This window comes from Meleagris gallopavo, chromosome 5 (assembly GCF_000146605.3).
Source record: "Meleagris gallopavo isolate NT-WF06-2002-E0010 breed Aviagen turkey brand Nicholas breeding stock chromosome 5, Turkey_5.1, whole genome shotgun sequence".
NCBI lineage: Eukaryota > Metazoa > Chordata > Aves > Galliformes > Phasianidae > Meleagris > Meleagris gallopavo.
The window spans coordinates 49,320,102-49,333,320 of NC_015015.2; the positions used below are offsets into that span (position 1 = coordinate 49,320,102).

A 13,219-nucleotide genomic window follows, 5' to 3' on the forward strand; every position below is an offset into this window, starting at 1 on the left:
GCACCAAACAGGATACATTAATTTCTCCTGACCAACATCCAAGGCCAAGTCCTGCTCCTTATCTCACTAACAGTCTTACTGCTGGCCATTGTATTCAAGCACCACCAAGCATGGTGCGTACAGCCTATCCAGAGGTGCTCCGTGCTTTTTTACAAATAGAACAGTGGTCACCATGCATGATTAAACACGGCTCTAATATCATGCACTGTATGTTGATGCTTTCCATGATCAGATTTCCCACCTTATTTCATCTTTCCTGTTACGAACAGACCCTCTAACAAATAGAAACCCAAATTAATGACGTGTAATGGGGCTTCCCAAAAGTGCCTGGTGGCAGTAGCTCTGCTTACACTGAGGCCGGTGAGTGTGAGATAAACTCACATAAACTTCCCACCTTCTTTTGCCCCCAAAATACAAGAAATATATTAGAATTATCAAGGTCAAGCAAGAATAATCCTTAGAATTTGGAGATGTGGCTCACAGGAATGAGAACTACCCCCGCACACAAATTCTGCCCAAAAGATGAGGAGATAAGAGGTAATTCAAGAAATTACACAAGTATGGGTACTGGTTTGCACATAATGACCTGAATCACTGCTTGGGGTTTACCTTCGTCTCCATGCAGTGCCTTCGCATTGTGGAGTGGATGACACAATGTGGTGAGAAGTAAATCTGAAACCAAACTGCCCATGTGCTGAGTAACTCAGAACAATCACAGCTTGAGAAGAGGGTGACTTGTATTTCAGAATATGATGTTGAAAAGAAAACAACAAAAACACAGAGAAGTTTAATGTGGAAGCTTAAAAAGGCTTGTTGGCTATATTCTTTCAATCTGATCAAAGTCAGCAATATGCTAGAAAGAATTGTTTAATAGGTCAAAGAAGAGGAAATGACTGATGTTTCTCTGTGATGTGGTGCAAAGATAATCACCATGAGGCCAAACACATTTCAGCATCAGTTTAGCAGATGAAGCCAGAGAGAAAATTAAAATGCGGGAGGCAAAATGCGAGATAGTCACAGAAGCAATACAAATTTGGCTTCATTGTTTGTCCTCTGATTCTTTAGCTGGCTGGGGAAGAAATCTGTGTTTGCATTTAAAATGGGATGTATCAGTCCAATTGCTTTTTGCAGTTGTAGAGAGGAAGGGTTTATCCACCTTTCTCCCTCAGTGTTATGTCTCTTATCCTTATCTTCCCCTTCTAAGTAAAGGATTTTCAAATGGTCGATTAGAACATGAAGAATGCAGAAAGATGGAAGAACGTCCTTGGAGTTTTGTTAATTCAAGCGTATCTATCTTTTCATTCCTGGAGAAATGCTAGAAATGGCCTAAACCCAAAATTTCTGTGTAAGAGAGCTGAAGCCTCAGTTAGCCTTGAGCTGCATGGTTACAGCACCTATGGATTTCTGAAAAACCTGAATGGCACAGAGCAGCAAAACAAGGAAACAAGGACTGCAGAGTGGGAATGCCATGTCTGCCTGTGCAGGTGTCAGTGTCACATGGGGGTATTCTCAGAGAGCAGTAACCCATGATGGGTTGATCCTCACCATCTGAATCTGATCACTGATGAGGGCTGGATCCTCCAAAAAGCTTCATCTGGGGAAAAACAGTCTCATTTTACGGCTGAGTTTGGTGAAGTTGCCTCCTGCATTTTAATCATCTCTCTAGCTTCATCACTTATCATCACCTCCTGCCCTCCACTTCTACCCACGGATAGCTGAGAGCAGAACTGAGAGAGGTGCAGGATGATCAGGGAACATTTCACACAGAACATTAAAAAAAGAGAGAGAGAGAAAGAGAGAAGGAAAAGAACAAATGAAAAATATTTGATTTGGTTGAGTCAAAAATGGATTTTTCTTCCAAATCGCTTGCTGGGTAGCCAGATAAGCAGGCTGCCTGGTGGTGTGGCACCAACCTATTATCAGAACAGTGGGTCCTACAGGGGCACGGGAAGAGGCATCCCTCCGGGAAGGGATGGAGCTCAGACCCACATCAAGCCAGTGCTGGGAGGGGCTCCATAGAAACAGTCAGAAAGCTCAGCTCCCTCCCATCTGCTGAGTTCAACATTGCTTTGTTTTGTTTTCCCTTTCTTTCCCGGCAGCATCAGAAGGAAGCCCACTCAGTGATGGCTTTATCAAGGAGCAGTGAGGGTTCCAGGCTCCCATACAGGGCTCAGCCAAGAGCTGGAGCCTTCCTGGGACTTGCAGCAACACAAGCACTACTGCAAACAGAGGGGTTTGCGGCTGCAGCACCAGTCCTGTTGGGTACCAACAGGGATTGCTGAGTGGGAACCCTGGAGCTACGTTCCCATCCCTCTTGCTCAGAGGACATAGGGTTGCTCTGCAAAGCTGAGGATGTCTCCAGGTGTTGTTCCTGGCTCTGTCATATGCAGGACATGGCCCAGCCAGTCTTGGTGAGCACTGTTCGCCAGGGAGCTTAGCTCAGCAGTCAAGTGATGAGGGCACAGCATTGAGAGCATCATCTGTTGTCCAACTTCCAACTAATGCTCAGCTTTCCAACAGATCTTCAGCTCTCTGGATGCAAGAGCTTGGCTTGGTCCCAAGAAGGACATGACCCAGGTTATGCTGTGGCTTGTAGAGCATGTCATGTCCTCAGTATTACATCAATAGCATTAGTTCAAGTTAAAGCATTTATGTAGGTGAAAAATAGAAGAGGTTGGCAAGACTTACGCAGGTAGGAGGGAGAACAGGCTGAAACAGGTTGCTCAGAGTGATCCAGAACATATTTGGTGCTGCACAAAGCACGTGGATGAGTTGTCTGTGAGCTGCAGAATGCAGGGCAGCTGCAGCACTTGGCTCCATTCCAGCAGTGAGGGGCACAAATAGATCCAAGCTATGCTGCTGAGCACAAGCAAGGCAACAAAGTCTGCCCTGACCTGGTAGGACACAGGGACCTCCACCTTCCCCTGTCCTGCCTCTGCAAACATTGGACTCTTCTGCTTCCAGCTAATCAAAGAGGAAAGCTGGGTGTTCAGGCTGTGCCATCATTCATTCCTGTTCCTGTAAGGTTTCCAGGGCAGGGGCAGAGTGAGTTTTAGATCCAGCAGTAGATGGTTTCTCACATGATTCAGAGAGTAAAATGAAAATGATGATGTGCTTTAATCCTCTCACTCTGCCAGCACCAGAGCCTTGCAGAAGAAAGAAAGCAGAGGAAAACACTATAAGGGGACAAAATGTTTACTGCGGGACTTTAAAGGAAAGGAGCAAATCTGCTGTACCTTACATACATGTATGTGTGTGAACACATCTACCTGACCATGCAAATGTGTGAAGGCAGGTTGAGACTGCAGCACCCATTGGATGACATAGTGGCAGCCCCAGATGAGGAATACCCCTCTGTATCACTAAACCAGAGCCTCTCTCCAGCTGCCTCCCCCACAGCCCTTTTGCACCCACACACACAGCTGATAAGTACATTCCCTCTTGTGATGGTCTGCAGTGAAAGGAGAGGAAATCAATTTTTCATCCATGATATATCATTTTGGCAACATGCAGCAAGAGGTGCATGCAGGGGCAAAGTTGAGCAAAAAGCCAGTAAGTCTGATGCCTTTGTTCCCAAAGTTGGAAGAAATACAGGTTTTTCTCTCTAGATCCAGCACCACCTAATTTCTTTTATGCTGGAGCAGATAGAGACAATTAAGATCACTTTCTCTCTGCTTCTGGCTCCAGTGCAGCAAGGATTTTGCAAGAGCACTTTGGGTACTGATGGCACCCAAACATCACCCCCAGCACCGCTATGGCAACAGCCCCATGCAGCCTCCCCTTGTCTCACCCTGATAAATCACCACTTCATGCTGAACATGGGCACAGATTCAGCCTCAAGTACTTCAGGACTACATCTGCTCCACTCAACTGCTTTGCTTTTTTTTTTTTTTCTTATCCCCTGGGAAAATCTGATATATATGCTTTTTACATGGGCCACGCAGCACATGCAAATGTCAGTGTGAACTGGAGCTTGATTTCGTGCGACAGCACCAAAACACCTGGGGACTCATCACAGTGCAGCAACAGCAGTTTCTCCAGAGCTGCTATAGTGCAATGGGTCTCCAGCCTCCAAATTGCTGGAGGAAAGCAGGGCCAAGGATGCAGAGACAGGACCAGGGATGCAGAGACATGACTAGGGATGCAAATGCAGGTTTGATGAGTTCTTGTCAACCAAGCAATGCTAGAGGAATCGTCCTGCTTCCTATGCTGTTTTTGTACCCATTTTTGCAAGAGATACAAGGAGGAGGGGCAAAATCCACCAGCGCATGTGAGCAATTCATTGTCTTCCTGTCAGCACTTTAAATCAAATTAAATTCCACAAAAAAGAAAGCAGAATTTTTACAGCAGCACCTGCTATGCTACTGCAATTAGGACTCCTGTATAGCCCCACACATTAGGAGGTTTCAAAACACGGCTGTATAAATCCTCTCTGACTATAAAAGAAAAAGAATGTCAGTCAGCCGCTCTGCTTTGGGAAGGCATCGAAGGCTCTGGGCCGAGCACTTCAGGATCTGGGGGTGCTGGGCTCTTAGCTGCTCCATGTAGAGATGGCAATGCCACTTTTGACACTGGCAAGCTGGGCCAGAAAACTCCAACCCTCTGTGATTGCCATGCAAAAAGCATTAAATGCTGCAAATTATGGAGAAGAGTGAAGCATCCAAATCAATGTATTGCAAATGAAGAAACTTGGAGCAAACCAGCCAGGGGGAGCAACAAGGCTGTGGCACTCACACTGGCTTGTAAAACCAGAATGGTGCTGCCTCGCATGGCCAAGGCTCCACTGCTGCTGAGATGAGAAACAATCTGGCACCAAGAAGCAGGCACTCACTGGTACAGCAGATGAGTACAGTTTCAGAAGAGTTGTGGATTTAGGGTTTATGAAGTCATTGATATGTGAATTAAGCACTGACTGACTGAGACTAACTCTTCAAAAGGAGTCATTATAATCTCTATAGAAATATAATGATTCCAGTGACAACATCTTCAATGAAACTTCAAAAACACTTATTTAAAAAAAAAGAAAAAAGGTACAGAAATATATATTTAAATAAAGTGCTAGTTCTCAGGTTTCCCCAGGCATCAAGCTAGGGAAAATACAGCTTTCCAGAGGCTCAGCCCTGGGAATAGACATCCAGACCCCCCACAGCTTCACTGTCCTTTTCTGGACACACTCCAGGGCTTCAATATCTTTCTTGTAGTGAGGAGCCCAAAACTGAATACAGTACTCAAGATGTGGCCTCACCAGAGCTGAGTACAGAGGGAGCACAGTAGAGAGTTGTGGGCATGCTGGGCATCATAGTTCCCATTGGCATGGGCAACATGGAGGGCTGATACCTGCACCCTTTGGCCCTGGGAGAAATCTACTAGCTTGTAGCATTGTGCAATTAAGAACCAGCCTGTCCCTTTCTTCTCACTCTATCAAACCAAACCAAACCAAACCAAACCAAAAGAGGTTTATTTTAAGGCAACTTTAAAGCTCTGCTGGTATTTCTCAAAGCCCCTGTGCTTGAGAACATCCTGCAGCTGTGCAGCAACAGGCTGAGCCCAGGAATGGGCACTGGCTAATCTCTTCATTTCTCTGTTTTCACACAAAGCGAAACTGCAGAGCCAGGCTACAAACCCCATAACACAGCATGGCTTGTGTTAATAAATATTAACTCAGGTTAGATTTCAGGAAAAGGTTCTTTACCAGAGGGCAGTGAGCATGAAACAGGCTCCCCAGGGCAGTGGGCATGGCCTCAAACTGCTGGACTTCAAGGGGCACTGGGACAACACTCTCAAACAGATGGTCTGATTTTTGGGTAGTCCTGAGGAGCCAGGAGTTGGACTTGATGATCCTTATGGGTCCCTTCCAACTTGGGATGTTCTACAATTAACTTGGCTTTGGTGAAGTGTTTGAGTACAGTGGGCTGGCGATGCTGGTGCAGTGAAGCAAACCTTTGCAATGGAGAAGGACAAGATCCTTGTCCTTTATGATGCTTTTGCAAAACTCAGAACCTGGCTTCAGTGACAGACACAGTAGTAGGTGCCTGTGACCCAGAAGTGATTTACTCTTAGCCACTCAAATTAAGTAATGGAACACTCTAACTCTGTTTGAATTGCTGAGCACAGATTTGCTCCAGCTTACAGGGAGTGCTCAGCCTGTGCTTAACCCAATGGAGAAGCTCTCTGGAGCCAAGCATTATCACAGAGCTGGACACCTGCCCCATGTCAAAGGACTGGGCTCCATACCACAGAAGCCACAGCTTTTTCTGTTGGCATCAAACCAATATTTTTGCACAGCCTAGGGTGAATTGCAAAGGGAAGCATATCAGTTGCTAATCCACAGTTGCTGCCATGAACAAAGTTCTTCTGCTCTTAGATGTGCTTTGACAACTCCCATGATGAAAGTGATGAGGGCATCCGGTTGGGGAGGAAGGCATCTCCATGCTGGAGGCCACAGGCTGTGGTACTACGATTCAGAGACTGCTCCAAGGGTCATGGGCTGTCCTTGCATGCTGACAGCCACCACCAGCTGGGACTGGACAGTTCCCTGGGGCTCCCACCACGGTACGTCCCTGATGAACCGGCTGAGCGTCCCCAAAAGCCAGAAACATGCAGTTGTTGGCTGATGGGAGTCCCAGTTCCCAGCAGCCCTGCTTGTGCCTAGCTCATTGAGAAAAGTCCTGGACTTCTTGATGATATCAATAAAGAAGAAAAACAAAGTGAGAGATCCTGCTCCCGCAGGCCAATTTCAGATCTTTTCTAGCAGAGGAAGGAAAACTTTGTTTTTTATTCTGCTAAAGCTCTGAGGATGGGTTTCTGCAGCAGTGGGAGCTCATGGAAAATCCTCCAGGCCCTCCTTCTGTAATGAAATCATTCATGAAAGCACTCATTTATTCATTCCTCCCATTTGAGATGTGATATTTGCTGAGTCCTTTCCATATCTGTGCAGGGCCCCATCACACACCCATCCCTTGGGCAGCAGCACCTCCCTCCAGGCAGCATATCCTGCTTTGCTGAAATGCAGCTTTCAAGCACCTGCCAGAATTTTCTTCATTATTAGTGTAGGACTCACTTAAATTATGTTTTCTTTTAGGATTGCGCATTGCCTGTGCTTGTCTTTCCCATGGCAGCATTGCTTCTCACACCTGGGGCTCACTGCAAACCCTGGTGCTTACCACAGCTCCCTCACTGGGTTTGGAGTTTATTTATTTCAAGCTCTGGGAACAAACTGATGGGGTGAATCCTTGTACTTTCCCTCCTGAATAACTTCACACTTCAAGAGAGGAAGAGGAGGAAGAGGAAGCAGGGACATAGTGCTTCTGCTTCAGCCATGATGCTGAGGCACCCCAGAGGGGTCTCTCTGTGCACATGGAAGCAGGAGCACCTAAACCACTGCCCAAACACTTTTCCAGATCCTAATCTTCTCCAGCTCTGGTTAAAGTCATCTTTACGAACCAGTAACTTTGCAGAACTTGTAGCAAAAATGGACACTGCAAGATTCAAAGCATCAACAAATGGGAGATTCCTCCAGCTTCAATTGGGCAGGGTTCTTGGATTTTTTGACACATTGCCACATGAAGAAACTCAAAATTATATAGATGGAAAAGAAATTGATGCTAGCAGCAACCATTTTTGAGATCAGGTATCTCCAGGAGCATCTCCTCAGCTCTGGACCAGGCCCCAGGGATGAGCTGTCAGGGACTGACCCACTTGGCATGGGCTGGCTCTGGGATGGGGCAGCACAGCCAAGGCATGAGCATGTGAGTGCAGGGGGAGTAGGGATGCATGAACACACACCATGACCATGGGAACTGAGGAGAAATGGATTGGGCTTGAGGGTCAATTCGCTGTGAGGAGGAAAAAAGAAAAATCCTCTTCTCTCAACTGAACAAATCAGATGGAGAATGAGGCTGGGTCGCCATGGAAACCCCCGGGGAAGCTTGGTTGTCACTTTTTGCAATGGCACCATGTTTTGTGAGGGGAAAGCCATAAGTGTTTGAAAGCCTGTGAAGTGGAAGCTCAGGCTATGTGTACAAAGCCCTTCAGAATGCACACAAAGAACCTTCATTCTGCCCCAGTCTCGGGCTGGCTCCCACCCTCTGCCAACATTTCCAGAAATATCCAGGTATTTAGGGACACAGAGCTTGTACATCACTCCCAGATCTATAGATTGTGCCTAAATCTCTCCTACCACGTCTGCATCCCTGTCAGCCTGGCATCTGGACACTAGCACCTCCTTGCCATTGAAATCTATCACTAATTGGGCTTATTTTAGTAAGATAGAGTGAAAACACTTTGACACCACTGTGTTATGAATTAGGAGACACATAAAAGGAAAAAAAATGTCAAGTTCTTGTAGTGAAGGAGCTAAGAATGAGCTTGGCTTTCCATTAAAGCCAGGCTGCAAATCTCTCATTGACTATAGCTTGCAAGAATTGGCTACTGGATTGCAGCAGGTGCTTGCCACAAAATCCCTGATCACAGTCCTGCAGTATTTGTACTGTCACCTGGATTTCTCAGGTTGTCTCTTAATTCCCAATCCATTTTTTTCCATCTTTTTTGTTTTCTCCTCCCTGGCTGAGTTTCCTGGTGGGAAGGTCCCAGCCTCGCCTTGTCTACCAGCCTGCTGTAAGCACCCAGGTTGTGCTGGTGATTCATTTGTTCTCACGACTGTGCCGGGAAGGAAATGAGGCCGGTGCTGCTTGGTGAAAGGTAATTTCCCAGTGCTTCCTCCAGATGGCAAGATCTTTTCAGGAACATGTGTTCCTGTTGATGGCAGGGCTGAACAACAGAACCGAGCGTGCCGGCTCAGCATGAAGGCTGGCACAGCCACGATGCTTCATAACTGTTGCCGTACCAGGAGATGGATCAGCAAAGACTGAGCCAGAGATAGCCAAAGGCACTGTTGAGGAAAAAAACAGGGCATTCCCTGCAAGAATTTGCTTTTCTTTTTTTGTTCACTTTGAACAGAGAGCATGGGTTTATTTAGGAAGAGCCTCATGGACTGGCTGAGATGTCCCACAGCTCACTGGGGACAAGGTGGTGTCCACGTGGTGTCCACGTGGTGCCCACTGAACTAAAGACCACAAGGTTTTTAGTACAAAGTCCTCTGAATGCTCAACAGTGCCACTGTGGTTCTGCCCAAAAAACATGCTCCTGATAACAAAGGGCTGCTAATGGTGGCTTGTAAACAAGAAGTATTTCTTGAAAGCTTCACTCTACAGGGACAACAGAGAGCAGGAAGGATTACATGTATTATACCGTTACCCAGCTTCGTATTTTTCGGAACTTCATGACGATCGGTGCTTTTTTCCCTTTGAAGTCCCCTGCTGGAACAAGGAGACCTTCAGCTTTCCTTTTTAAAGAAAATAATCTCTCACAGATAGCTGGAGGGTTAGAGCCCTTTAGCAAAATTGGAGGCAAATGGCAAATAACTTTGGGACGCAATAAGTTTTTAAATTCTCATGAACTTCTGTGGCAGACTCATGAATTTGTGCTGCCTTGCAGCCAGCATCTGGTGGGGATGGGGTAACCTAAACTGCAGGGTGCTGGGATCCACAGGCTGTGTTTATCAGCTGGTTTTGTTTTGGGAGAGCTGGTATCTCCTAGGAGGGTCTGCTCCCACAAGCACGTTTTGTGAGCTGGTGGCACAGGAGCCCAGCCAGAGCCAACCTGCCTGTGCAATGAAATATCCTGTAAATGTCTGACAGAGGAGGAGATGACCAACCTGAACGGAAATACGTTTATTTGGACTTTGTGTAAGAAGGGGCTTTCCACACCTTGTCACATGTTGATTAAAGAGCACTCTCCCTTTGTCCCCATTGTCTCTGCCAAGAGCAGAAGTGCTGCTCACTGCAAACTTCCCCAGCCTGACAAGGCTGCCTCTGCCTGAAATATGGCTCAAATGAGAAGCTCAGTGCTGGGCTGTGTAGATGAGGGGGATTCCAGGCAGGATCTCCTGCACCCAAATGATGCTATGTTTTGTCCCAAACAAAGGCATCCTGCCACCAGCCTGCCCTGCATTGTTCAACATCATTAAAACCTTCCAGACACCAGAATGTTCATAGAATCATAGAATATCCCAAAATTGGAATGGACCCATAAAGATCATTGAGTCCAATCCCTGGCTCCACATAGGACCACCCAAATCCAAACCTATATCTGAGAGCACTGTCCCAACACTCCTTGAACTCCAGCAGCCTGGTGCCATGCCCACTGCCCTGCACAGGCTGTTCCATGCTCACAGCCCTCTGGTGCTGAGCCTGTCCCTAACCCCCAGCTGTCCCTCCCCTGACACAGCTCCATGCCGTTCCCTCAGGCCCTGTCATTATCACAGAGAGCAGAGCTCAGCACCTCCACTCCCTGTGAGGAGCTGCAGCTTCCATGAGGCCTCCCCTCAACTCCTCTGCTCTGGGCTGAGCAAACACAGGGATTGCTGCTCCTCACACACCTTGATCTCCAGACACTTCTTCATTTTTGTAGCCCTACTCTGGACATGCTTTACTCCTTGTTGCTTTGCTTTGAGCACCCTTCAACATGCCCAAAAGCTGCTGGGATGGAAGAATCCAGGGCTAGCAACCCCATGGATATTAGTTCCCAAAGCAAGGAAAGGAACAAAGGGCTGAATGTACAAATGCATAACTGCAGGCACAGTTCTCCTGGTCCTTCACCTGCACCTGTCAATTATTATTCAGATTGGGCCACTTGTGACCACCAGAAGTGGAGCAGCACAAGGTGAAATGAAATGAAGCCATGCCCATGTATCAGCTCTGGGCTACACCTGAGTCCTCACCCCTGGGGACTTCATCCCACACAGGGCAGGACCAGGTTACAGGTTGCTTTTCTCTCTGCTGCCCCATTGATCCCAGCTGCCTGAGCCCCTCGTCTCACCCCCAGCACAGAGCCTGCCTCACCACTCCCATCCTAGAGGAAATATTAACCCATATCTGGAGCTCGTCCAGCATTTCTCTTCCTCCTCTTCACTTTGTTTAACTGCACAAGTCATAGCGAAAGCGAAACACGGCTCAGGTAAAGCTGCCAGAGGTGCTGGGCAGGAGGGTCCTGACCCTTCTTCCACTTTCATCTGTGCTTCTCCAGAAGACAGAGGAGGATAGCAGGAAGCCCCATGCATGCGACAGCCCCTCAGCCAGCGCAGGTGCTGCTGTGAGTGGGCCAGGTGACTCATCCCAGTGCCTGCCCTGCTAGCAGCCTGACCGCCAGCAGCCTGACCACCCCCACCACCACACCTCTCTGCTCTCCTGCATGAAGCTGCTCTCCATTCTTCTGGACCACAGCTGGGTTATCTCAGCAGACAGGATCAGTGCTCAGGTGCGTATTCCTCCTTCTCCTTGCCTATGGGTTCCTCCTGCCATGTCTCCTTGCTTCACACCCCCATAGCCAGCCTGCAAGGCAGGTTTTGAGCCTTCGGTCCCCTCCCTGCTGACCACCTGGGAATGCGGTGCCCCCCTCTCCCTCTAACCCCCTGGGAAAGAGCAGGGCAGGGTCCAGGCCCTGCTGTACCATGAGCTCAGCCCACCCATGGGACGGTGCAGTACTTGCAGCTCATAACCTGTAAAATAATTGTACACAGGGGAGTGGGAATATGGCCAGGCTCAGATAGGGAAGGCTGAAATGTAATTGCAGGGTCCTAACTTGTCTGTTGGCCATAACCATGTTTCAATCTCTATCTCCTGTGAGCTGGGCAGAACTGAGTCAGGCCAGGATGACCTCAAGGAATTCCTGTTTCTAATGATTTAAACTGATTTCTGAGCTGCCTTGAGCCTGCTGTGGCCATTGCCCATCCTCAGACCCCTGCAATGCATAGCATCTCTGTGACTGGGTCATGCTGGCTGCCGAGCTAACAGCCAGGGAGGCTCGGGAAGGCTGCAGGGACCACTCACTGTGGGCATTCAGCAGCAGCCAGCTGGGGACTGAGCAGGGCAGGAGCAGACCGTGACCTGCAGTTCCCATGTCTGCATTAGAAATTGAGGATACCTTGTTGACATTCAGCCTACATAGCTGGAAATGCACCTAGAAGAAAGGAGGTAAAAACATTCCTTGTTGCCAGATGAAAATGATATGTTTAACAGGCTTTGGCATCCTTGATATCCAGCAATTCATTGGTGCTGGGCAACTAGCTGCCATTCACCTGATTTAAGGAGTTAAATAGAGCCTTCCAGGACTAAAAGCAGAGATGCACAAGGAGCTTAGAGAAACTATTTTGGTAATGTCAAGCTAAAACAACATTCTCCATCTTTGGATTAGGCACAGAAAAAGGACAGACCAGATTTTTAGTCCTTTGGAAATGCAGTAGTAGCTCTTTAGAATCATCTCATCTCACTCTATGTTTTCGTCCACTTCAGTGATTGCCAGCAACCTTTTTGGAAAGGCCTTCATTGAAAGACAAGATGAGTACAAATACAAACGTTTATCTAAAGAGATCAGCTTCAGAACCAGAGCCTGCAACAAATGATGTGGAGAAGGAAAAGATGGAGGTTGCTCCAGAGCTGGGCAGCCCAACTTCGAATGATGAGAACACGGGATTTATTGAAAGAGGTTTTAAAACAATGCTAAGCATTCGGAAATCAAAACGAAAGAACGAGAAAGAACAGGAAGGCACTGGCACCTGGAGAAGAAGATTACTTTCTTTTCAATTCCCCAAGAGCTCTGAGGAGAACAAAACTGAAATTCTTGATGGTTTGGAAGAGATTGTTGATAAAACAGAAACAGAGCCCACTGAAGGAAAACCTCTTTCAGGTAAGTAGTGAAATACATGTAACCTTCAAGTAATTTAACTTTTCAAGTCTTTGGCCCAACAGAGATGCTAAGGAAACTAGCATCCCATTACGGGGTAGAGACAACTGTATTCCTTGCACAAACTCATTGGGGTGTTAGCTGGCTCAGCCTGGGCAGGCCATCTGTCACTGGACAGGCTGCTACGTGCTCTCCACTACCAGAATTTAACCATATTGATCGCCTTCTTATGATCAACACATCTGTCGGTTCATGTACCAGTGGATGCAGCACACACCATCCATATCAGTCACCAATCTGCTGAGGGCAGTTTGGGAGGTGTTTGTATGACAGCATCGGAAAGTGCAATGTGGCTATTCCTATTCATTTCGTTGCCTGCATTGCTCTTGTGGACAATTTCTGCTATGCATCTTTTAGACTACACTTGAAAGGTTATTGTGAAGCTTTGATAAATGGCCCCATTAAGTAAAGTTGTAAA

At 47.3% G+C, this 13,219-nt stretch overlaps 1 protein-coding gene across 1 annotated transcript in view; it reads left to right on the forward strand.

The window, feature by feature from the left end:
- Positions 1-10,966: 10,966 nt before the first annotated feature.
- Positions 10,967-13,219, forward strand: part of EXOC3L4 (exocyst complex component 3 like 4) — a 25,149-nt gene continuing 22,896 nt past the window's right edge. The window contains exons 1-2 of the mRNA XM_010711939.3: positions 10,967-11,316; positions 12,351-12,744. Coding sequence (XP_010710241.1) covers positions 12,396-12,744 — 349 coding nt within the window. The 5' untranslated portion in view covers positions 10,967-11,316; positions 12,351-12,395. The remainder of the gene's footprint in view (positions 11,317-12,350; positions 12,745-13,219) is intronic.